At 38.5% G+C, this 27376-nt stretch overlaps 1 protein-coding gene across 1 annotated transcript; it reads right to left on the bottom strand.

Moving 5' to 3' along the window:
* Nucleotides 1-4433: 4433 nt before the first annotated feature.
* On the bottom strand, nt 4434-20072 carry LOC143861706 (uncharacterized). Its single transcript, XM_077372591.1, has 6 exons — nt 19927-20072; nt 18428-18504; nt 14746-14770; nt 5324-5401; nt 4803-4907; nt 4434-4717 (listed from the first exon to the last, which is right to left on the bottom strand). Exons 2-6 carry the CDS (start codon nt 18430-18432, stop codon nt 4601-4603), a joined length of 330 nt encoding a protein of 109 aa, XP_077228706.1. The 5' UTR covers nt 18433-18504; nt 19927-20072; the 3' UTR covers nt 4434-4600.
* Nucleotides 20073-27376: the final 7304 nt, after the last annotated feature.

Below are 27376 nucleotides of genomic sequence, written 5' to 3'. Positions count from 1 at the left end.
CACCTGGCCCTGAGTCTATTTGTCAGTAGGAATTACATAAGAATAGATTGATACAATAGAAACCTCTGGTAAAATGTTCGCTTGTCACCCAACAGATAAATTACATTACATACTCGGTTCTAGGGTTCGCGACTTTGTAAGTGACGTTTCCAAAATGGGTATTGTCGGGTCAGGTGAATTTCACTTCCATGCGAACTTTACTTTCCAAGTGATAAATAATGGGTCCCACACATACATCATCCCGCTGTTGATCTGGTGCGACCCAACCAAGAGCCCTATTTTAAAGGTCCCATGTTCATTGAGTTTTACGTAAATTGATCATACCACCACCCTTGCCATGCCAGGGACCGATCGACAATGAGATTATTTTGATTGAATCCTATAAATGAGACATAATGGCCTCTTTATTTTCATAAGAAAAGACAAATAAAAAGGTGTGGAAATATCATTGCTCATGACATTATATGCAAATAATGTTTACATACGTCCAAAAATGCCCAAGCTGTTAGATAGATATGATTTTCACACCATAACGCATGTATTAATGCGGCCTATCAAATCTGGCTATACGACAATTCCCATGTATCAACGTGGACGGTCTTTTCACGTCTCATAAATAATTAAGTGTCTCTTTGGGTGTCATTATCAAATAAAGTCATTTCAAGTTAATCTTCTTTTTTTTTTGTTTTGATTGGCAAGCTGGGGGTTAGGCAGGACCCCCACCAGACATATTAAAAACAAAAATGAGAGTTACAAGGGGGCCCGCAAGTGCAGCATAAACACAAAAGGAGAGCCAACAAAAGAGAACGCAGAATAGGCCTGGGGAACTGTTATAGGCGCAGATATTGGGATCCTTTTCCATCTTCATCAGTAATGTTGGAAAGCTCATAAGTAGATCTCGAACCGGGCACATTCCAACCTAGGACAATTCCTCTTTGAGAGGTAATCAGCAGCAGAGTTTCCCTCCCTCCAGATGTGGGTTAATCTTAATTGGTGATGAGACACCAAAGCCTCTTTAGGAAGACAAAGACACTAAATCTTAAGTATGACAGATATAAAAATAGGGGGTCGAGAGAAAGACATGTAGGGGTCGATTTATCACTGCCTAAAAATATTATAACCATTATCTACATATAGAATTATAAGTAAATAGTTTTTTAGAGGGTATTAAAAAGGCACTAAATCTGGCATGGGAAATGATATTTACGCCCCTTTTGATCACCAGGGACACCCAGCGCCAGTGTACGGGGCAATCAAACCCATTGGATTTTTCTGACGTGAAGCACATTAGGCCCCCTTTAGTCATTGATGCACTGGCACTGGTTGTCCCTAGTGATCAAAAGGGGCGTAAATATGAGTTCCCATCTGGCATTTAGGTGGCTAAACATAAGTTAATTAATCATTTTATATTAATATAATATAATTTATTGCATTAGCTTTTCCTCGAATACGCGTGAAACATACCTGTAAAAGAATATTTCCTCCTAGTTTTGCATGGCTTTGCCAACACCATATGACAAGAAAAATACAATATAAGGTTTTGGTAGCTTTTAATAAAGCCACGGAAAGGTCGTTTGTCCATTGTGATTCACCTAATAATAAATGCATTTGCATGCTTTTTTATTCAAAGAAATAGTTCCTTCTATCGATATTTATCTATTTTATAATATGATATTTTATATGATGTGTGCTCATGAAGTCGAATATTTTTTAGAAGGTACAGTGGGCCCACTTCCTCGGATGATCCAAGCCGTTCATTTGATGGACCATAACGTAAACAGGCCATACTCTGTAAATCATCTTCATGGGATGATCCCAACCCTCCGATCTGTAGAGGTTTTTATAATGTGCAATCCTTTAGTAAATCGGAGAGTTGGGATCATCCCAATGGACTAAAGAGATTTTTACTAATTACAACAAAGGATGGGTACAAACACCATGCATACATTGTATATGTGCCCATGGTTTAAAATTTCGGATACCGGTGGCCGGTGGGGACCGAAACCGAAAATTTTTGAAATTCCTTTTTTTGCCATTCCGAAATTTCGGATTTCGGTCCGAAATTACCGTTTAATGACATTTTTTTTTTTTAAAAGTGTTACAAAATTTCGGTCTGAAATTTTGGAATTTAAGTCCGGAATTTGGAACCAAATTACCAAATTTCGGACAGAAATTTCGGTGAAATCCGAAATTTAGGTTTTTTGTGGGGTCCGAAACGGTTACCGAAACCGAAATTTTAAACCTTGTATGTGCCAGGCGATCGAGATTAACAATATGATGGACCATGATAAGGTGACCCAGTGGGTCCGATGCCAACTGGAGATCTCATCCACAAGATGTACGTGTGTAAAATTTAATGACTAAATGACACCTTGCTCTGTTTGGTTGCCGGGTTTTTTTTGTTCCCGGGAGTTAAGTGGGAGAAAAAAATACCCTGGGAGATAGGTGGGAAAAAAAAAGTCCTGGAAGTATCCTGGTAAAATAAAAATCCCATGTTTGGTTATGTGGGAGAAAAAAATACCCTGGGAGATATGGTGGGAGAAAAAAAAACCTTTGTTTGGTTGCTTGAACTGTTGGGTAGAAAAAAATTCTTCTCAAGCTTATTTTTGGTTCCTGAGTATATTTTTGTTCCTGGGGTTATCTTGGGATGGGATGAAAAGGCAATCATTACAAAAGTGGGATTAAAAAATTCACCCCACAAGTAATCATTACAAGAGTGGGATTAAAATAAACCTAGTGCTAAAAGGCAACCAAACATGGGATGGAACCAAAATTTAACTTACTCTCCCACAAAACTCCCAGGCACAAAAAAAACCCGGCAACCAAACAGAGCTTTTATTCCCAAGTAAAGCTGCCATAATAAAAGTGGACCCATAGGAACTAACCTAACAGCAAATGCCCTTTTTAACATGGGAAATGATACATTTGCCCTCCTTGCTTCCTCGGACCACCCCCTTAGTGTAAAAATAGTTGTCATAACTCATAATTCTTAAATACACAAGGGGGGTGGCTCGGGGAAGAAGAGGGGTTTATCTGGTTAAAATTGGGGATAGGTGGGTGACCAAATATTTTCCCGGCGAGTGTAGAGTCCAAAAGCAAAAGGCAAAAATGATAAGACATAGGGTTTTGCCCTTTTGTTAAGGGCACTGATTAAGGTGCATTGAAGCCCTTTCGATTTATAGAGAGTCCCTGCAATCAGAGGCACCCCCACATGGCCATTATTAGGACACCTTTTTCGGAAAAAGGTGAGTACAGAAATCCATGCATCTAAGTCATTTGCCGACTCTATTTAACAAACTTAATTTCAGACCCGAGCTTCTAGAATACTTCTCTTCGAGGACGAAAAAACCATGAGACTGTTATTATCAGACTCGTCTCATGATACCCTGTAAAGACTTTAAGATTTAAGAGCATGGTTTCAAATTTCGGTGTGAAATTTCGGCCTAAATCCGATAAAATCAGTTAAAATAATATTTTATCTCAGTACAAAATTTCGGTAATTTCGGCAGAGCAACAATAAGGAAAGTTGATATAGCCACCCACTATTTGGTTCTTTGCCAGCTATCTAACTTCAGAACAACAACAAGTGATATAGCCACCTACTATTTGGTACTTTTCCAGCTATCTAGCTTATGTTAAAAACAATTTTATTGGCTCGTACAACTAACAACCAATAAATCCATTTAAAGAAAGAGATGGGTGGAGATGTGTGCCGTGGATGGTAAGAAATGATATTCACACGCCCTTATTTTGATAATTGCACTATTAACTCTTTTAAACGCTTTCTTCAATTGGCCCTTGACAGCCTTTTTGAGAATTCCTACTGCCTTTAACAACTAACATGAAGTGATGAACTGATGATGCCGGAATTAAAACAGGGGAGTGTGAATATCATTCAATTGAGAATGAAGGAGGATTTTTAAGGCATCTTTACATACCTAAAAAAAATATTACTGCTATGGGATTTGCTAGGCAATTTTGTGGAAAGTCATTTTAGGGCTCACTGTAGTAAGAGAGAAAATCCACAGCCACCTCAGGAATTAAAATGAAGCCTACTGATATTGGCCCAACCATGTTTTGATATTGGGAATAATCACTTTGATTTTCATTTCTCTGTTAGGCTGCTGAGAGCTTTTGGGGGATTGTAAAAGCTTTTGGTGAATCCATTTGTTATCAAAACCTGGTGGTGCGGATATCAATATTCGGATGAGGTGGCTCTTCTCTCTTAAAAGAAAGAAGCCACGAAATAGCTATTGCGAAATTGCCTAGACATTCCCGTCTATAAATAATTTTACTTGCAAATAAGGACCCATTTTGGTAGCATCCAAAAAGGCCCGAATTCGCATTTTTCATTCTCTTGACCAATGCATTTATCTCTATTATCATCTGTTCTATATCAAGTTTTCAATAAAATACACAGAGATTGAACCCAATTTTAAACTAAATTCATGAATAGATTCAATTAAAAGTGAGCTTAAGCGATAACAGGAAGTGGTAAGAGTATCTAATTGCGACGTAAACAGGTAGATTTGGAATGCAGTTCCTCTGCTATCCTAACAGGAAAATCCCTTTAATTGGGAAGCATAAGAAAGCAATTACCTCACTTGGGATTCCTGAGAACAATGATAACAGAGTCGCCGCGAAGGAACATTTTACTTATGAACCTATCCTTGTTAACCGGTTGTGCTTTTTTCTTGCCTTTGCCCGTCTTTGGTATCTGCATAAGATTGAATGTTCCTTAAAATGGAATAGAAGGGAGTGAGGAAATAAGAGGGTAGAATTCGCCTTTTAAGGAAACATACCTCAGTCCACATCTCTCTAACATTCTCAAGGACCATATTGCAGTGTCGATCGAAGGCCCTCACACGACCAAGAAGCTTCTTGTTGTTCCGGCAATTGATGAGCACCTGAGAGGGCAAAAATTATAAAGACATCCTATTTTGCTATTTATACAGTTTTTGGTAGTGGCAATGGTTTGGTTGTGAAGTTAGAACCACCCCCACAGACTATATCAATTAGAAATTTAGAATAGACAACCAAATGACTTCCAATCAAGACTTGTTATTTTGATTTCACAGAGAAACAGGCAACTATAACAATAAAAGTTGTGCCATCATCGCCCAGCCTTTGAGTTTGAGTCTTTCTTCAGTTCAGTTTACTTGGTAGCTTAAAGAAACAAAGGGTTGAAAAACTCATGCCATTCTTCCAAAAACTGCTAAGATCCCAATGCAATGGCATGATGGTCTTGCTGTTTGTCATTTGCACTTTCTATTATTCTTTTGAATCCCTTTTAGCAAATTAAAATGCAGCAAAGACCTCTTACCTGGGTGTTATTCTTAACGCTCATCATCAAGACAGAGAGTGGACCGGTGTTGAATTCCTCTTCTTCGTTCTTGCCACCCTGCCACAAAGACATCACCCATCTTTAAGCTATTTAAATACCAAAAGTTCGAATATTAATAATGTATTGAGTTCCACCTTTAAATGAATAGATTCACCCAAAATTCCATTATCAATTATAATACTATGCATGTCAATAAAAGGGAAAAATGTAATTATATCCACCAAGAGAACCAACATTCTCAAACAAGTTCAAATATTGGAAAAGCAGGGATTCATGAAGCCTTGTTTTGGGTTTCTGCCAAGAAGAGCTAAAATTGTTCTCCTTCATTATGGATGGGTTGTCCATTCGGTATGGGACCATGGACCATGTGGGTAACCTTATGATGGTCTACAAAATCAACAGTCTCGATAAGCCATACACGTCTCTGGTGGGACGCAAAAATTAATCGGTAGGATTGATCCTGACACTCACTGTCCGCCTAGTCAGACTCCTAGTCATTCATTTTGACTACAGAACAATGCTTAGTAATAACAAATACCCATTTCCAACGTGATAGCCCAAAATAAACCCTGCTGCTTTCACTGAACGAACAGTTACAGCTGACATCAATGAACAAAGCAGCCAAATTCCCAGTCATGGCATTAGGTAAGTAATAAAGCTGATGATGGGTCAAGTGAGCCAGACTGAGAGTATGGCTCCCATTTAAGCATAAATTTGGCAGGTGGGCTTGATTTTCTCGGCTAGATCATCAGACTCATAGTTACTACGTAAGAGACAGATAGGTATACAGTAAGAGTTATGCCACTGGTCTGAAAACCTTGGTACACTAGGGTAAGACTACTTTTATATTTATATACTCTAAAAAACGTGTTGTATATCGTGAAAAATATACCTTGATCAAGAATGGGGAAGATAGTTGGAGAGGAGAATTTTATGGGACCTTAATGAAGGGTATTATTATAAAAGTAGCATATTTTATTTCTCTTAACACTCCCCCTCAAGCTTATGTGTGCTCGAATACACATGTAGCTTGTCCACAAGAAAAAGATGATGACCACTAGTGAGTCCTTTTGTGAAGATAATTACAGCTTGATCTTTGCTTTTGATAAATAATGGGACATATTTCTCTCATAAAGTGAGAGTCTATGTCTCTGTGTTTCATCCTTGCATGAAGCAATAGATTCTGTGACAATGGTGGATGTTGTCGCTTTGTCCTTGACCTCTGCACTGGAACTTGCAAGTTGCAACTACACATCGATTCTTGCTGCTCCATGATACTAAGACCCTGTTCGTTTGGGATTATGACAACCGATTGAGACCCCCCAATCCAATCATTGGGCTCAAAATTGCATTAATTTTGAGTCCAATAGTTGGATTTTTTTTTTTTTGGGGGGGGGGGGGGATAAGCAATAATTTATCATTATGTAGAAGCCAGTTATAAATCTTCTAGTGTCAGGATCTCTACCACAGTCTTTATATGGAAATCCCTTCATTTTGACTCCTATATTTTTCACGTCTGGCAAAATGTAGTCCATAGTCTATTGTCCCACAAATGTACCTCATGATTCTTTTTGCTGCATGGAAGTGTTCTTCTCTTGGATCATGCATAAATTGCTGGGCATGATTTACTGAGCAAGTGATGTTGGGTCTAATGAATGCTAAGCAGTGCAATGCCCCTACCAAGCTTTTGTATGCAAGTGGATCTTTCACTCATTTCCTTCCTGGCCACTGGCCTTGTTATACACTACAAGTGTGCTGATAGGCTTATTATTCCTCATCTGAAATCTGCTAAGAGCCATGGCATACTTCTTCCGTGTCAAGGTGATGCTACCCATAGTTCTCACTTCAACGCTACGAAAATCGTGAAGATCACCAAGATCTTTCATGTAAATGTTTTCTTTCAGCCCATTCCCTAGCCCCTGAGTCTCAGTTTCATCATCACCAATAAGGATGCCATCTAAATAGAAAAGGGGAAAGGCCATACCTACTGTTACATCTAAAAAGAGTAATCATATAAACTTCTCAACCATACCAACTGATACCTCTAAAAAAGAGAGTTATCATAGAAACTTCTCTTGCATCCTCTTGTTCTTAGAGTTTGATTGAGTCTCTCAAACCAAGCCTTTAGGGCCTAGTTAACACCATAGATGGCTTTCTTAAGCTTGCACACAAGTGTGCTCCTTTCTACTGTCTCGAATCCCTTAGGCTGCTCCATATACACATGTTTGAAGACATTTTTTTTACATCCATTTGGCCAAGGCTCCAGCCATACAAGTTACCCAAATCCAAAAAAACTCTCACAATAGTACAAATGGGGGAAGATTTCTTCATAATCTACATGTCAATCGTCCATCTGATTTCTGTTCGATCTTGTACATGCATTGGCATTCTACCACATTCTTTTTTTTTTTTTTGAATGGCATTCTACCACATTCTTACTACCAAGTCGCACTAACACATCCCATGTGGCATTCATGTACAATGTATTGAGTTCGCTTCAACCCCACTTGTCACCAGTTATTGCTTCCTCTGTTCCTCAAAGGTGGATGGTTTAGTTGCAGTAGCAGAAACTACTTGTGTAGATCACACTTGCTTATGTTTGTGTCTATGAGTATGAGATTCCTACCCCATATGTGAAAGATGCAATTCACACTCTGGATTTTTTTAGTAGAAAGTGAGAAAGACTGTAGGAGCTCGTATCATGGTGAAGGTAAGGTAATGCTGTGATTCTTGCTCAAAAAACTGACCGAACGCGTTCGAGTTATTGGCTCGTCTGGCCCGGCAGCATTCATGAGTCATTGAATGGCTCCTCTACTGTCCAGACAAATTACCTGTCTGTTATTGAATCTTATGTCACAAATATCATTCTCGGGAATTTCTCGGCAAGGGAAAATATCGGGATATATCAAATTTTTTTTCGGGTGTATATCGGGAAAAAGATAAAAATAAAATTATTTAACAAATATATAAATATGTAAAATTTAAGAAAAAAATATAAAAGAAAACTTAAAAATATCGAGATAATATTGTGATATTATCACGATATTTTACGATGAAATGGAAATGTCGCCATATTTTTAAAATCTCGGGATTATTTTGGGATTTTGTCGACGATAAAAACACGATATTTTGAAAATATCGGAGATATTTGTGATATATTTGCATACTGGTGGAGTCATAACTGCATATGGTAGTTGTAATACAGAAGAGTTGATCTCCCCCTTAAGCTCACCACAAATAGATAAAGGATTATTGAGATGAATCTCATCAAAGATATCATGTAGTGAGATTACAACCCTGCGGGATGCTGATGAATAACATCCGTATCCCTCATGTTCATCACTATAGCCAACGAAAATAACGGTGACAACCTTTCGAGCAAATTTCTTACAACAGACGGATGGAACATGAGCATAAACATAAGCACCCCAACGAACGTGGACGATAGTAGTCAAGAAACATACTGGTAATTAGTGAGAGCTTCATGGAAGATATATATGCCTAAAAACAGTTGAAAATAACAGATTAATCACAAAAGTAGCGGTGTACAATGCCTCAGTCCAGAGATATTATAGGACCCTTAAATGGAAGAGCAGCGATAGGCTACCATGAGGGCAAGAAAATTGTTGTCTAATGCCATAAAATTTGCAATAGCCTCTAAAGGTCGTGGATATAAACTCACCACCGCCATCACTTTTCAAGTATTTTGCAGGTACCGTGGTGCTAAATGATAAATGTGTGAAAATGAAAAAAGACAGCAAAGACATCAGACGTATGTTTGAGGGATGAAAACAAAGTAAATTGAGAATCGAGAAGTAAATTAAGAAATAAAAAGAAGTTTACATTGAATACGAGGAACAATAAAGACATTAGGAACATCAAAGTGTCTAAAGACAAAAAACAAAAGGTGGGATAGAGCCAACATGTGTGATGGGAAGGGAAATCCCCTGTTCGGAACAAATTCCACATGCATGAAAAAGAGAATCACACATAAAATGCATTGAGATCAAATTTCTCTTGCGAGAAGAGGTTTTATTAATTTTGTGGGGACGTAAACTTCCGGCTCTATTGGCTGTTAATTACATTTCTTGAAGAAAGAAAACACCTCTGATTATACATCAAGAGGTTCCCTTTCTAGATACAACTTTTGATTATTCATGTTCCAGAAAGAGGGACTTGATCAAAAATCTTCAAGAAAACACCTCTGATTATACATCAAGAGGTTCCCTTTCTAAATACAACTTTTGATTATTCATGTTCCAGAAAGAGGGACTTGATCAAAAATCTGATTTTCGTAATCAGAACTTTTCGGATGCGGCATTTCTTTTAGTCCTGGAAAAATGGTAATTTCGACTCTGATGATTTTGTTTTCTTAGTCATATCCGATGACTTATTTCCGACTCTTTTGTAAAGGGTCTTCTTGAGGAAGAGACACATTTGAATCATCTCTAATGATTTTATTTAGGCTCTTTTGTAAGAGAGTCCTTCGAAAGAGAAACTCCCGTGAGTCATCTCATCTTTCTCCCGGATCCCGAAAGAGAAAGGTCTTCTTTACTCTTTGAGTATCCCGGAAGAGACTCTAAAGAGGTCCTCATCATCTTTCCCCCAGATCCCGGAAAAGAAAGGTCTGTCATCTTTCTCCCAGATCCCGTAAAAGAAAGGTCTTCTGTCATCTTTCACCCGGATCTTGGAAGAGGAACGTCTTCTGTACTTTTTGAGTCTCCCGAAAGAGACTCTAAAGAGGTCTTCATCATCTTTCCCCCCAGATCCCGAAAAATAAAGGTCTTCTGTCATCTTTCTTCTGGATCCCGAAAGAGAAGGGTCTTCTATCATCTTTCTCCCGGATCCCGGAAGAGAAAGGTGTTGTGTCATCTTTCTCTCGGATCTCGAAGGAGAAAGGTCTTCCGTCATCTTTCTCCCGAATCTCGGAGGAGAAAGGTCTTCTTCCTTTTGAGTCTCTTAGGAAAGAGACTCAAAAGTACTTCCCCTGGATGAAGTCTGCAAATAGAGAAGAAAGAATTGATAGTGTATGAGATTCTTTTTACCTTTTTTGTTTCTCTTGTCTTCTCTTCCTTTACGTTGGGTTTTCTTTAAAAGATCCGATCCTCATTCCAAAGGATCTTTCCTCTATTTATAGAGGTTTCTTGAAGTGGTTGGCACAACCAACTCATCCCATATCTTATCTTTCTTGATCTCCACTTTCTTTCATTTTGGAGCCGTTGTGAGTGCCACCTCACCCATATCTTTGGTTCCACAAATTCAACTTCCCTCCTTTATGGGAAGTTACGTAACCTCTTTTTTTAACGTGGATAACTCTCGCGGAAGTTTTAACTTCCTACAATTTAGGAATTTTTCTTTTTTCATTAAAGTGCTTCATCTTCATGTTTATCATTTTACTTTTGGGAAAAAACATGACGTGTAACCACCTCTTTTTTTTCTCTTCTTATTTTAAAATAAGAGATTTTAGCTTTATCTCTTTGTTTTTTTTTTTGTAAAATTTTGAGTTCAACATCCCCCTACCCATAAAAATCCTAAACTAACCATTGTATGGAATAAGAGAACTAAGATTACTCAAATCATCTAAAGATGTGATGAGCAGTACCCATCTCAATAGCCGAAGAAGACTCAGATGGTGAGGCAAGAGACATGCCAGTCATGTGATGGGCTTGTAGCAGCACACTAGTGAGAATCATATCTAGAGTGGCAATCGAAAGTTGTGTGGTTGGTACGAACACAAATCTAACACGCCTCAGCACGAAAGGGTGCAGAGGATACAGGAGAACGTGGGTAGAACAAAGCGGATGCATATCTATAAAATATGTGTGTGTGCGGGGCGGGGCGGGGGGGGCATGATACCACCTTGCTGCCAGTGCTACATCGTTCCATAACGAGTGTCAAGGTAATAATATGTTGTTGACGTGGAAGGATATCCTCAACCACAAAACTGGTCACGTCCATAGTTAGCAAAACTCCGTTTTTTGGGAAAAAACGCGTTTTATTGGTGTGCCGTTTAATACTCCGTTTAAAACTTTCACAACGAATAAAACTCCGTTTTTTTAGGCAACCGTTTTAACCACGTTTTTTTGGGCCAACTTTCCAATTTTACCCCCACCATGTTTTGTAAATGACAAAATTTTAAACTCATTTTCTTGTGTTTCTGTTTTTTGGACTATGTTTTTTTGAACCGGTACCGTATTAAACTCGAATTTTTGCCATCCCATTTTTTGGCGTATCACGTTTTGCTAACTATGGTCACGTCTACAACTACATCCAAAGATGGTTGAGCCTCTTTCACTGATGACTTGGAGGAAGCTTTGGATGTTTTGGACATATATACTAAAAAATCGTGCAATAGAAATGGGGCTCACAACTAAGTAAATGATAGGAGATCATTTTGAGTAATGATAAATGTTGAGGTGTTCAAGACAACAGATTTCACTACACACACACACCCAAAAAAAAACAAAAAAAACAAAAAACCCCACCAACAGAAAGCAGTATCTGACGAAAATAACACAATCCAGATTGCAGATCAAAATCACATAGTGACCCTTAATTCAATGAGGGGAAACACCGACTAAGGAAGGTAGATAACACTTTTAGAGCTCAAGCACTGTAACAAGTTTCTTTTAACATGGAATGAATATTACAATTGAAACAATAAATTTTGGTCTAGTTTGAGATGCCAAATTTCACCCCCATCGAAAGAGTACTTGATAAAAGATCCTGGTTAAAATAAAAAAGAGGTAGAGACTGGAAACGCGGTAAATAATGATATAAAATATTAGATTCTGGAATACATGTGGAGCTTGTCGGATGGTTGGTTTTCAGATGGCACAAGAAAGTTCTTATAACTTTGAAGCAGTTCTGATTGAACTGGGGTGGAAAGATGGAAGAAAGAAAGAGATGTCACAGGTCTGAAGAAGCTGGTCATTGAACAGTGGGGCAGGCGGTGAAGACTTGAAACACTCTTATACTGAGGTGATGGGTAAATGAATTCGAAATTTGGTTGGATTCTAAGGAGAAGACTCCTTGAATGGTGTCGGAAGAAAACGTTGTAGGGAGATCCATCTCAGTCAGAGTGACCCACAGAATCTCACTGTTCTCTTAATCTGATTAAGGCAATAAATCATCAGCCTATTGATGCCCATTTTCAATGGTTTCTTCCCCCACTTGCATGTTCAGGATCAATTTTTTCCCACCACGAAATGTTGAAGTACGGTGGATAACCATTTAAGGCTGAAGAGACAATGATATTGGGTCTTTTGCCTTTAGTGGCCCTTGGTCTGGATCTACACACCCTCCTATATTAAGCCTTGGGACGAATATTTCAATAGGGTTGATGAAACTTCGATAGGTCGTGGTGGGGAAATCACTGAGAAAAGGTAGGCATGGTGTAAGAGGATGGTATCATGGAAAGTTTATGGGTCGCACTTGGTATTCTTCTTGTAGCATGGAGATCAATAGGTTTTGGGTATTGTATTTAAATTCTGTTATTTAGCTTCCTGGTCCAGGGTATGCCCTAACCAGTCTGTCTGATACTTTGTCATACAGGATGGGACCCCTGGTCCTCAATGTAACCTTAGGATCGATAAAAACCAATGAAAATTTGTCATCTTCCAAAAAAAAATGCAGCATCGAAAGATAGTGAGGCCAATAAAAGGTAGGCTCTGGAAATAATTCACCATACATATAGAAAAATACCAGATTTCCATGGCTGCCAGAAATGAGTAAGTCAGCTACAAAAAATTGAACCGTAAACCTTAAACCCAAATAGCAAAGGGCTCTGATCCAAAGAAAAATAGTCGGCTATCAAGGCCATCAAAATACCCAAAGAAGAAAAAAATTGCACCCTAAACCTTAACAGAATAGGGTTGGATCTTTCTTTCTTTCTCCTCCTTTTTTTTTTTTTTTTTTTTTTGGGGGGGGGGGGGGGGGGGGGGGCTTTGCAGGACAAATTGTCTCTTTCAAATCCCATTGCAGACATGACACTCCCTCAAGTGAATTAAGCTCCAGGATGATATGCATCATCTTCATATCATTGTTCTTATTTCGAGGAATTTGTACTTAGGGAATTCAGTCCCAAATAAGAACTTTAGGAAAAAAAGGTTTACTTCTATATATAGTCTCTAAGTTTAAGAGTTCAAAGAAAACTGCAAAAATAAAGGCATGCATGTACAATTGATTGAGTTTTGCTTTGGTTTTGTTATACTCGTACACAAAATAATTCAAAACATACGAGGTTTTGATATGAATCATACTGAATTCATGTTAAGGCCCCAAGTTGACCAAACCAGGAAAACCCCGGTTACCAACAACCGAGTGATTTTGACTTACCATCCACAACCTTTTTTCTTGTCCAATGAAATAAATGAAAATCTCAAAGAAAACTAAAGGCATGCATGTAATTCAAGACAGAATTGGGGCGGCATCGACGTCATTCAATCATATCACGCGGTCAGCAAATAGTGAGGCTGACAGCTTGGCTAGAGAGGGTGTTGTGACGGAGTCTCTGGAACTCTTCGATTTCCTTCCCCCGTAGCTATTTCTTTACTCTTATGTTTTGTTTTCATTGGCTTTATTATGGTGCTTGTACTGCTAGGGATCTCCTCGGTCTCTATTTGTTTTATTATAATCCCGTTACCATTAAAAAAAAACCTGAAGGCATGCATGTACAATTGATTGGGTTTTGCTTTGGTTTTGCTATACTTGTACACAAATAATTCAAAACATACGAGGTTTTGATATGAATCATACTAAATTCAAGTTAAGGCCCCAAGTTGACCAAACCAGGGAAACCCCAATTAACAACGACCGAGTGATTTTGACTTGCCATTTACAACCTCTTTTCTTGTCTAATGACCTACATGGAAATCATAAACATCAAGTAATCGAAATAATTTCTGATTTCTTAATTACGAGTTTATGAGGGCGAGCCTTGGCGCAACGGTAAGGTTGCTCCATTGTGACCTGGTGGTCACGGGTTCGAGTCACGGAAACAGCCTCTCTGCAAAGCAGGGGTAAGGCTGTGTACATCTAGCCCTCTCCAGACCCGCAATGGCGGGAGTCTCGTGCACTGGGCCGCCTTTTATTTTAATTATGAGTTTATGACCCCCTACACATGCAACGTTAGTAATAATAAGAGCATAAAAGATTAACGGTACTGAAAGAATTTTATTTTATTTTTTATTTTTTTGAATGGTAAAAGTTACTGAAAACAATACAATTTCAAAATTATTAAACTGCCAAATCTTTGAGTACTAATAAAGAATAACGGAACTATGACAGAAATACCATAACATAACAAGATAGTAACAAGTATCCAAATATATCAGGAGAACAATATGAAAAATAAAAACCTAAAATAAAATAAAACTATGACAACAATAGTAAGTACTTACATTGGCATCCTCCTCCGTTGGCCTACTGCAAAAGAAGAATGAACATTCACATCAGAACTACTTTTTATCATAACTAAATGATTTGCAACAAGTTGTCAAGGCAATAAACCGAAGTGAAAATAATGTGCCTTGCTGCTATTGCGCAAGAAACATAAAATCTGACAGAAATAAAAGTGGAAACAGAAAATCAATCAATTAAAACAAACATCGAATTTAAGAACACCAACACCAGTAAAGATAATAATAAAGAAAAAGAATGATTGAGCAAACCAAAGGTTGACGTGTTCTGAGAGAGAGAGAGAGAGAGAGAGAGAGAGAGAGAGAGAGAGAGAGTGCCACATTTTGAGGTACCAAATTCCTGTCTACTCAGTTTTATGGACAATAATGGCAGATAATATAATCCCAACATCATTGCAGGACCAGACTTAAAGAATAAAAAAAGGAATGCAACAAAAATAAGCTAACCATAAACATGTGAATCAAAGTTGAGTAGTTTTGTCAACATTCCCCCTCAAACATGATGTAAAAGAATATAATAGTCTCAAGGCATAAGTAATTCATCATTATCATTAAGGGTATATATGTAATTTTATACATCATTAATAAATAAGGGTTTTTTAATGGTAATAAGAACTTTAGAAGCAATAAGGGACAAGCTCAGTGGAGTTGGTCAGGCAGAACAACAGAAAAAATACACTCAACCATTATCCACAAATGGAAATTGGCTACAAACTAAAAGGGAGTGTCTGATGATAGCACACCTAGGCAAGAACGTCCACCTCATCATTAGCTGAGCGTTAAATGGTCAAGAAGCATTCTCTTAAAAATCCCCAAGCCAAACGTTAACTTGGCTGAGTTCTCATTAAGTCCGAGTTTTTCACCTCGTGGCAACAACTGCTGGTGTTGAGGTGCCTTTGAATACATTTTTATTCCTTTCCTTCCACACAAGCAACGAAGTAGCCACAAAGCAAGGTTCCAAACATTTCCCCCCCCCAACCCACAAAAAAAATTATGAATTTAGGTTCCAACATCCCATATTGGTGACCTGTTAACAATCCATACACAAAAGTGGGTTTCCGGTTTTGTGTGTGAACACTACGCAATGATTTTCAAAATAGATTTGCAAGAACAAGATAAAACAAAGTGCAAGACAGACACAAAGAAAGCACACAAGATATGCGTGAACAGTGTGTGGCTACATCCACAGGAGAAGACTTCAAAAGATTTCACTATGTGAAGAATAAAAGGATTACAAGAAGCAATCACTGAATTACACAAGCACAAAACTTCCTACAGATTACATGAAACACAAACTCGGTATGCTCTACGTCGTCTAGGATCCAAGCGTCAACACGCCCTAGATGGATGAGTTTTCTTCAACCTTCTTCAAGCTATCTTCGCCAGAGAAAATCCAAATCCTCTTCTTCACTGTCCCTTCACCAAAGGGTGTAGAAAAAACCCTAGAAGACATTTCACGGTTTTTTTCTTGTTTACCCAAATCGTAAAACACATCACCGCCTCCTTTTTCATTGAAGGATAACTTCTAAAAGCAACAACAAGAGTCCCATAGAAGTAGGTATCTTCTATTTATATATAGCCCATCAAAATGAGGATGTTTCCTAATAAAAGGAAATGCAAGAATTACGAAAATGAAGGAAACGATCTTATCCAAATTCAAGGAAATCCCCCCCCCCCTCTATCATCTAGAGACCAGGGAGTGAATGCCAACTCTCGATCAACATGTCAACATGTTTAAAAAAACACCCATTGTACCTTGAACAAGGCAAAGATGACCTCCTAAATCTCACAAAAATGCAGTGAATGAATAGGCGACCAATGATCACTGCATTTGCACCACATGCCTGGTTGATGGTGAAACAGTAACAATTGCACAGATGAACCACCATGCGGATCTTTTCGAGGCACATATCGCCGAACATAGGGCAACGACAGAAGGACAGATCTTCCAAACCCTCCAAGATAGAGAGGGAGCCCTACTGCTGCTAGCCAACCAATGAAGAAGAGAGCCACTTGCCAAGTGAGAAGAGCCCTCCTTGCTAAACTATCCAAATTCTACGATCTTCAGAATTTCGCATAATTCAAACAGCCTCCAAACAACCCTAGAACTCAAGAACAAAGTCCATTTCTGAGTCAAATAAGAGACAATGAAATCTAAAATTCCACGCTACCTTAACATCCTCTCATCTAAATGACCCCTTCACTCACAATGTGGCATAAAAGCGACCCTAAAATAAAAGGAAGTCCTCTCTAAATATTAATCTGAATCACAGATGAAACTCAATGACCAATTTCTTGTCTAGTTTGCATGTACAAAAGTGGGAGTGGGGACCCCACACACGCCCATAAACAAGAGTGGTAAGTCGAATAAGTGGGAAAACAAGTGTAGGTGGAATAATTATCGCTTTTCCTAGCATAACCAAGCGGTGGATGAGAAGGAACTCAGAATCTTTGCTAGATTCTATTCTTGCCTCTGCTATTTGCAAACCAAACAGCCCCTTTACATTTAGTCCCATATTGGAAACTCACTTGGAGAGCTTCCATCCTTGACTCTTGCATGTGCCTACTAATGGGAGACCAAGTTTCTAGCTCTAAGGCTAGGACAAGTCATGTGTACAAAGGTGTGAGGTGAAGGATGCTTGACGTACGTTTTCAATTACCATCATTGAGTACAACCAAAGACGAGAAGAATATGGGACAAACCAGTACGGCCTCAGAGGATCATCCGAAGGCTTAGGATCAAATCATGGACTGATCCTTTTGGATCATTATTTAGGGTACTGATTGTAGTTGATTTCTTTTGATTAGTTTACTGATACTAGTAAGTTCACAACTTAATTAATTAGTTATCAAGTCATTAAGTATTTACAGGTTTCCCTGTTTAGGATTTAATCCATATCAGTTCCTCGAGTGAAATTTTTTGGTGTTAATTTCATCAGTCACATTTTCATAGTCCCCTTGATTGGCCTAAAAAATAAAGTAGGTTCTGACTAACAGAAAAAAAAAAACTATAATTTCTAAACGGGTGCATAAAGTAGAACCATTTCTTAGAAAGATAGTGAAAAACACAATGGAGACGCAGATTGAGTTTGTCGTGGTTGAATCCCAAAGGAGGAGTTTTCATAATCCCGTACACATTGGGAGGAGTTAACAATCTTTAAGTGGCTTCTCCAGCATGTTTCTAAGCTATGATACAATTAAGGATAAGCAATGTCACATACTACTATTAGTAATCCAACAACTTCATCTAATCTTATTTTCTTCATGATCAAAAGAATCTCATGTGTTCACTAAGGGAGCCTATGGATATACAACTAGATTGATTATGTGAATTTGGGTGGACATTCAAAAGCACCTTAAGAAATCCACATCAATGATGATAAACTTGCGAACTACAACATCAGTTGGAAGCAAGAGCAGCAATAAAAAAAATCGGAATTGTGCTATATTATGACAAAACATTTAGGAGCAGCAATGTTCAAAAGCCAAAACCATACGTTGCAGATTTGTATAATCAAAGTAGCTCCTGATAACATGGACTTAGAGTCGAACTAGTCATTAGTATCAAAGAATATGATTGCGACTATATAACAGTATACTGCCTAGATCTATTATGAATGCATAGATAACAATGTTTGTAGATATGCTTGCCGCTAATGCATACCTCATCTTCAGAAATTAAGTAATGGTGACAAATACAAGTAAACTGAGCTACTTTTTTGAGCTTTGGACCAAAAAAATCTGCAAAACACAAAAAATGGCATTTGGGTCAAAATCAACATAGTTAAAGCCAAACTCAACTCCAATTTGTTGATTTTTGAATTCTTTACTGTATCGACTCCACCAAGTGAATATAATGACCAGATAGGGTTGGGTTGCCTCTTCTCTTTTAGTTTTCTTTCCACTTCAAGTTGATTAGCAGTTTATATATCGTTCTAGTAATAAAAAGGAAAATGGCATTCATAACTCCTGGTTTTGATGTGAACAGCTCCCTTTATTTTGTGTTCCATGGGAGGAAAATATGGAGAACTTCAGAACTCTTGAATGTTAAGGCCTACGAGAAAAAAAAAAAAAAAAGAAGAAGCTAGCCCACATGCCGGTCTCTTCACTCCAACATAAAAAGCAGGAGACATAGGGTCAAACTTTTTTCTATTGGCTCGAGTAATTGCTAACAAGGACAAAGTGACCCACCGTGCACCTAACATAGTAATACGGGTGTCAATATGTGGAATGAAGCTTTTATGTGTGTACGTAGGGAGGTTATATGGTGGATGCGCATATTTTTCCTAGGAAACATGTGAGCAGGTAGAAGTACAAGTAAGCTCGACTTGTTCAATAATCCAAACCATACTTCCGTTAGGAATTGCTAAGGATGGGTCATGCATCAAAATCCACCTTCATGGGATGATTGACCGATAGTGAATAACAGTAAATCTGGAAAGTTGGATTTTATCGGCCAGGGCATGGCTGTTCTGGTTTTCGAGTTCGAAATGCAAGAAAATAAAAGGTGGTTGTCCAAAAATAACATCAGAAGTCTACAAGTGACCACTATAACATGGCTACACAAGTCTGAGATGACCTTTCTAAAGAGATCTTGCTGATTTTCACTCTACATCCAGTCATTACTCTCTAGCTCAATGTGCACAAGGGGAGCTCCTACTACACTGTATCCCAATTCAGCATTGTGTAGCATTACTTTAATGAAAGGTTGTATGCATTTTTTAGAGCAATTTCACTACAACCCTTTGTCTACTCTTTGTCTACTCTTCGCCATCCTCCATAGAGCAATTTCACTACAACCCTTTGTCTACTCTTCGCCATCAAATTACAAGCTACTGCAAATCAGAAATTAGTCATGTTATACTGGTAAATGCATTTTTAGGCAGTCTTAAAACATTACCCTGTTATTAGCAATTCCCATATATATCTTTTTCATCAGTGAGACGTGTGTATAATAAGCTCAGGAACACCAATTTAAGCTTCAATTTAAGCATCAAATCAGTCCATTTGGGGAGTTTTAAGCATACCTTACTAGCAAAGGGAAAAAAAAAACCCTAAAAGTATCAGTAGCAGCAGTTCTTTTCAAAGGGACGAAACCCTAGAAATGAAGAATGAGAGAGGAAGTTGTAAAAAGATACAGAGAACATTGGAAAAAAATCATACCGTAGAAAGACGCTCCGAGTCGCCGAGAAGAAGCACAGACACGAGGGAAGACTCTTCTCTTAAACCCTTTTTGTCCTTTCATGCTTCGCGTGTAAGGGTGTCAATTTTGGCTCGGGCTCGGAAGCTCGCTCGAGCTATCCTTAACGAGCCGAGCCGAGCCGGCTCGCCAGGCTCGTTAAGCTTAACGAGCCGAGCCCGATTTAGGCCAGGCTCGGCTCCGCTCGTTAAGAATTTAATATATTTAAATATATATATTATATATATTAATATATACAATAAAAAGGTTGTCCAGGGAGTGAAAGGGGGAGGCAAAATATGTCACTTCATTTTTGGAACCCCATTTGTTACTTGGACCACTCCCCCATAGTGTAAAAAAAGTAGTCAAAATACACTAAATAGGACTGTCCAGGGAAGAATAGGGTTGTGAACTTAATATAACCCGAGCTCGGTAAGGCTCGCGAGCCTGGCCGAGCCTGACCGAGCCCGAGCCGAGCTTTTGAGCTTAACGAGCCGAGCCGAGCCTGGCCAAGCTCGGCTCGGCTCGGCTCGTTTACACCCCTACTTTGCGGGCAATAAATGAAGGATGATATTCGGGCCAGGCTAAAACGCGAGTAACATTTTTCTCTTAAGCTGGGCTTGGGCTAGGCAAATGCTTCTTGGGTTTTGCTGGGCCCTGTGTTAAGGTCAAAGTTACAATTGGGTTGCCTTAGACTTGCCTCATTGATCATGAAAATGATGTTTTTTTTTTTTTTCAAAAAGTACTGTATGGACCACATCATAGGATGATCCAAACCGTCCATAAGATGGAACACAACATAAATAGGTTGTTCCCGCAAATTCATGACCATAGGATAATCCTAGCCCTCTGATCTATAGAGGTTTCAATAATATGCAGTTCTTCTATAGATCGGAGGGTTGGGATCATCCTATGAAAATGATTTCTGGGGAACAACCTTTTTAAGTTGTGTTCCATCTTTATGGACGGTTTGGATCATCCTATGATGTGATCTGTACAATACTTTTTTAAAAATAAGGGACTATAAGGGCTTACACCATATAAAATCTCCCCATCATATAAAAGAGAATTTACCTGGTGGACGGATGTGCATGCACATGCGGCCCACATTATTTGGGTGATCTAAACCATTCCTTTGTTGGGCTCTGACGTAGATAGGGTGTGTGATCATAATCCTTTGATCCATGGAGGATTCTATATTGAGCCATCCATTTAAAATCAAGTCGGAGGGTTATTTATCAGCACCTATTTATTTATGAAAAGCATAACATGTGAAGAGAGGAAAACAACTCGACGCACCGTCGATCTCTAAGAAACTGCACGTTCGAAGAGATTCGAACAATGAGAACAGTCCGATTACCCAACAAAATATATAAAACAGAGAAAAGAAGAAGATGATGATGAAAAAGAATTCTAACATAATGGTCAATCATAAGGGCAGCAAGAATAAGGAGGATACTGTTCCTATTTCTTTATTGTTTAAAACATGGAGAAGTCTCTAATTTTTATAAGCCAAAAGTGTACGAACGGTCATTCTCGAATGGTCGCGACGCATAATAACAACAAAGTTATTTTGATGTGGTTAAAAACATGCCTAAAATTACCGCTATAACGGCAATGTTTTTCTCCCTATAAGTCGATGTTAATCATTGCTAACAATGCTTTTTCCCTCTTTAATGGTGGTGTTAAGGACGGAGTTAAATTAACAGTTTCAATAAACAAATAATAAAATTGTTAGAGATTTTGGATTTTCAAAATCTTATATTTTGCCATGTTTTAGTGTCTTTGGAAAATATTTTCTCAATAGCGTTTGGAAAAAAGAAAATGTTTTCTTGGAAAGATTTGCTTTTTACAAAAGGATGTAGAAGTGTAGTTGAAAAGATAGTCTCCGTACCGAATGAGAGAAAGGAAAGAGAAGGACTTATAAAGCCTTACCCTTCTCTTTTACTTGTTTGGTTGCACATTGGATTTAACCCATGGTTGGACCCGCGGGACGGTGCAAGGCACCGTTCGCGCGCGCGGCGTGGGCAATGGGCTATAGTGCGCATAGTGGCGCTTAATTGACGCTTTTTTAGGGTGGGCCAAATAGTTCGTAGGCCCACCAAGCCCAGTGCCGAATGGTTTGGTTGGGTTGGGCTTCGATTCAGACCTAACGGTCGGCCCAGTACTCTAAAGGTCAAGGAGTGTGATCAAATGGGTTGTGTCCATTCCCCCAACGGTCAAGAGCCAAGGGAGTGCGATCTGCACCATAGATAATTGATCTAACGATGACGAAGTTGGAGAGAGGTTTTACTCAAACCAACAGTCACCTCTAAGATCGATTATGACCGTTCAATATCAAATGGGTGCGATCTAACGGTCAGATTTCAAACTTCTGGAAAGGTGCCCTGTAGAGGTGTTTTTTCACACAGAAAAGACACCAGGTGGTCTATAACATGTGCAGAATTCGGTAATTTCAATATAGAAACGAATTGGCAATTCTGATAGACTTTAAACTCTCTTCTGCATTCTTTCAAAATCCTCATGTATTTCTATATACTATTTTTCTTTTGTTTATTGTTCTTGATACTGTTCTTCTGTAGAAACAGTATCTGAAAACTTCTCTAAGGTTTGAAATTTCTGAAGCACATTTCGGGTTTGATTCCGCTAGTGCGAAGCGTCATCAAACATTAGTAGGGCTTCCTTACTAGGCTTCATTGTATCTTGGAGGCAATTCGCGGATCCCCTTTGCCCACTACTGGTGGGGGCGAATCTTGTCTTAAAGGAAAGTGATATCACGCCTTGAAGCAACAAGTTTCTGTTTTCTATCACAAACAGTACCACCAATTTTTCCAACAATTAGAAGGAAAGGGAAAAAAGCATCCGGCTGCGCGTGCGTGGTATAGCCAAAAGCCCATTAGATCCACTTGGTGGCTCATGCGTGTAGCCTATTCTCGTTCACAAGGCAAGAGAAGTAAAAAGATTTGTATACTCATGAACCTTTCCTCCACTTTACAATGTGGGATTATTCACTTTCGGAGGGAAGAGTGAAAACTCACGTTTCAAAGATAAAACAAACTTTTAGAAACACAAGTAAATGACACTTTTGTATTAAAATACCAACACATTTCAATTTTGTATTAAAATATAAACACCCATTACCTGAGTTTGGTTTCTCTCTTGAAGCATGCTGGGTGAGGTGGTGGGAGGGTGAGATGTGGTTGAAAAACAAGAAGACTAAAAACTCTACTCAAAATATAGTTTATGTTCTCCTTATTTACAGCTGCTTTGCACCATCTCCTCATCCATTTCCTATCAATTCTGTCCCTCTCCAATGCTCCCTACCCCTCTCTCAACCTTATAGGATAATGTTCCATGAAAAAAAAAATAATGATTTCCAATGCATGGCCTTATTGGAAATAATTTTTTTAAAAAACTAACATCTTTTTGGCTAAATCATTATACTCCGTGACCAATTGGAATAAAATTCACAAATTAGGGATGGTGAAGAAATGCATTTAAGGTGATAATTTAAGAGGCCACACACTTTTTTAGAGGTGTTAGTCTAAAGTTATAGACCCAACTAGAGTTTAAATATCAGCTCCCTTCCAAGGGACTCATTTCTTTACTAGCAGAGATGACAAAAAGAAAACATATTTTCCTTCAGCCAGTACAACGATGGAATTAAAGGGTAATTAGGTTATATAGTTGTCTACGTCTTAAAAGGAAATGGGACACTTAAACTACATATCTTATTACATTTAATCGGTTCTTTAATAATCTACTTGTTAGAAATTTTAATTGAACTTAAGCAGAAATCAATCGCTATCTCCAGCCATGATGATGAGATGGATGCCACAGATTATGCATGCAATCCGATCGTTGAAGCACTCCTGATGAACACGAGGATAAGAATCCGAAGTAGTCTTTAGATATATCCAAGCCTTTTACGCTTTGATCACCGTTCTTAGTAGATCGAGGACCACCAAGGGATAAAACCCCAAAAGCCCTGATTATTTCTCGTGTGTTGCTTTCCTTTAGCAATCACTCTTTATAAGGTTAGGCAATAGGTTTAGTTTCCCTCTTGCGCTAGACTTACTAATCTTGGACTCTAGAGGAGAGTTATCTTTAGTTAGCCAAAAAACCAAAATTTAGAAAACATCTGGGACTTCCCTAATTACTAGGCTAAGTCAATGTAGGCCACCTTAATGAAACACATATTTCCAACACTCAAATCCATGGAAATCCAATCAAGGAGATGCCCCAAAAATGACATGAAAGCCATACTCACCTTTTGGATTATGCCAATACGTTGTACACAGGATCAATGCAGGTTTTGATGCCTTCTGTGAAGTGGAAGATTGGTATAATGTCAACGAAATATTGCATTGCTGTTGTTTGAATTCTATATTTCAACGGTCATGTGATTTGAAACATGTCAAACATCATTGGAGGAGAACAAAAACTTTGTTAGTGGTGGCATTGACTTTATTTGGGTGGGAATGTGAAAATGGTGAGGTTGTCATAGAATAAAATGAGTGCATAAAGTGGAAAGGTTCTATGAATTGCTCTCGCTAGGGTTACTGTCATCAACATTTACTAAGAAATCAGATCTCTTAAGAAATTTTTATGCATCTTCCTCTTTAATCATGGCCATAACCCCCGTTTTATGAGGGAATGATGGGTGACCGAGGGTGCAACTTGGGTGAGGTTGGGTTGAGCTTTTGCTAAAAAAATGAATTGGAATCGACCTGAATCCGACCCGATTTTATGATAAAAGTTCAACCCGAATTCCTAAAAAGTCGACCCAAGTTGCACCCATTTATAGGAAAGATCTCGGCGCCGAGATGAACATCAGAGGAGACACTGGTCCCTATGGATCATGGGAATATATTCCCTTATGGGCTCCAAGAGGATTGAAAGTTGTGTGATGAGTGGTCTCAGAAAAAAAAAAGTTGTTTTGAATGAGGCGATTTGATATGGAGCTAATTTATGTGGCAAGCTGAATTCTACCCTCCATTTGGCTCTTGCCTATAAATAGAGGCTTGGTGGAATGGATATTGGCAGTGACATTACAGGATGTGGTGAGAGGAAGAGAGGTCTTACATGAAGATAAGAGTTTTCTTAGGTAGCCAAGGATGACTTGCCTATATCCTCTCAAGATTTCTCAAAAAAAATAAAAAAAAATGTAGAAATCATTCCGGGGTCCATAGGCAGTTTCCTTGGCTATTCTGATTGGCTCTTGTCTTTCGTGCTAGGCCTATTCTCCTTCCTTCGTCAAGCTCAGCAACTTCGCATCCGATGAGGTTTATATGCATGCATGAAGTAATGTATGCTCGCACTTGTATTCCTACATATTGACATATGTGTTTGTGATGTGTCTGTTTGTAATTTCAAAACTCTTCGAGTCGACTCAAAACTTGTCCTAGTTGACTCGACTTGATGGTAGAACGAGTTGTCTAGCCAACAACTCGACCTACAAATTTGTTATAAAACAACCCAAATCAATATAAATAGATGAATGCTAAACTCAGGGGCGCCCTTGCAAAAATCAGCTGAAAGGGTGACTTCGCACCAACGAGGGCGCCCCTTTAGCTAATTTATGCAAGGGTACCCTTGAGTTTAGTATACCTCATATAAATAGAGGAATACCATATAAATAGAGGAATACCTTAAAAACACGCATATTAATAATACTAAGAGGAATGCTAAATCGAAGGTCACCCTTTCAAAAACCCAACCCAAGGGTTCCCATTGGATCCATGTCATCCAACTACATTCATCATTTCGTTAATTTTGTAATTTTCAGTGCTATTATAAAATGCACTTGGGAGTGCTGTTATAAATGCAGTTGGGTGACAGTGGATCCAATTGGAAACTCTCTCGCCGCTGGTTTTTTGCGAGGACTCCATTCAGTTTAGCATTCCTCTACACGAAAATATGCTCGAATCTTCATAGAGTAATCTATCACTTGACCCCCTATCGAGTAGGTCAAGTTTCAAGTTTTTAATACACACTAACATGTACGCACCAACATGTCTGCGTTCAAAATAATTTCATATTTTCACTGTTGGGATCTCAAATAGTGCACTTAGGAAGCTTAATTATCTGTCCCAATGCTTATATTTTTAAAAGAAAACTTTGAAACCTCATTTTTATCAAAACATGTGTATAATTCCTTTCCCAATGCTCCCTTTAGGGCACTTGTTAACAAAACCCTTTACTAAAATCTCTAATCTGCATCACCTGTAAAAAGAAACACGGGCCGGAAAACCGTACTAGCAACCATGGTTTAAAATTTCGGTTTCGGTAACCGTTTCGGACCCCACCAAAAACCGAAATTTGGTAATTTGGTTCCAAATTCCGGACCCAAATTTCGAAATTTCGGACTGAAATTTTGTACAACTTTTTTTTTTTAATAAATAATGTCATTAAATCAAAATTTCGGTCCAAAATTTGGATGGCCAAAATTTGAATTTCGGAAAATTTCAGTTTCGGTCCCCACCGAAATTTCGGATTTCCGTCGAAATTTAAAACCATGCTAGCAACTACCAACTTGATGACTTAAATGAGCTAATATGTGTGATTTTGCTTAGCAAATGTCAAGTTTATTATCACTAGGGATTTGCTGGGTAATTTCACTGGAAGCCATTTGGTGGCTCTCTTTTGCAACAGCCCAGCTGCGAAATGCCTTCTGTGATGGTCCCTAGCAAATCCCTTATTATTATTATTTACTATTATTATTATTAGGGGATTGATATATTCAACTCATTTTATCCTCTGGGCCCCCTTTACTCCTTAGTGTAAAAAGTGTAGTCAAATACACTACAAGGGGGTGGTAGCTCAAAGGATCAATGTCTCAATCACCACAAAGCACACGCCATTCCTCAACTTTACCATGATTTTTCACGAAAAAGAGAACATAGAAAGCCCACAAAAGCTAGTGCAACTTTGTAATCTAATGGCGAGGGCGTTTTGGGTACGAAAAGTAAATAGAGTTATTAGCCCTTCCTTTTTCAATTGTAGAAAAAAGGGACCCAATCCAAGCCCTTGATTTCCATGAGGCTCTGTTCACTTCTTTTCCATGGCAGTGTTTTTCCTGGAAAACAACCTTTTTTTTTTTTTCCCTCCTGACAAAACCAACAAGACATAATTTCTGTGTTCACTTCTTTTCTAGGGAAAAATATTATCAGATGTGAAATTTCTTATTTAAAAGCTGAAAATGACGTGGAAGTTGACTTTTTTCCTGTTATTCGAGTTTTGGTTTCCAATTAAATATATCGGGAAGAAGCTTTCCAAGGAAAACGAAACATTTTCCTTGACAATTTCCCTGGATTCCTTTTCATTCTGCCATGTCACCGAAAGGAAAGGAAGTGAACATAGCCTGAAAGAAAATATTTTTCCTACCCCAAAACAAAAATTACGAGGAATAAAAATTCCATTTGAACAGCGAGG

Source organism: Tasmannia lanceolata, unplaced genomic scaffold (genome assembly GCF_043159265.1).
Source record: "Tasmannia lanceolata isolate RefF3 unplaced genomic scaffold, GAP_Taslan_0.1 ptg000037l, whole genome shotgun sequence".
NCBI classification, from domain to species: domain Eukaryota; kingdom Viridiplantae; phylum Streptophyta; class Magnoliopsida; order Canellales; family Winteraceae; genus Tasmannia; species Tasmannia lanceolata.
Note: the sequence above shows the minus strand (reverse complement) of the source record. Positions and strands in the feature narration are given on the sequence as shown.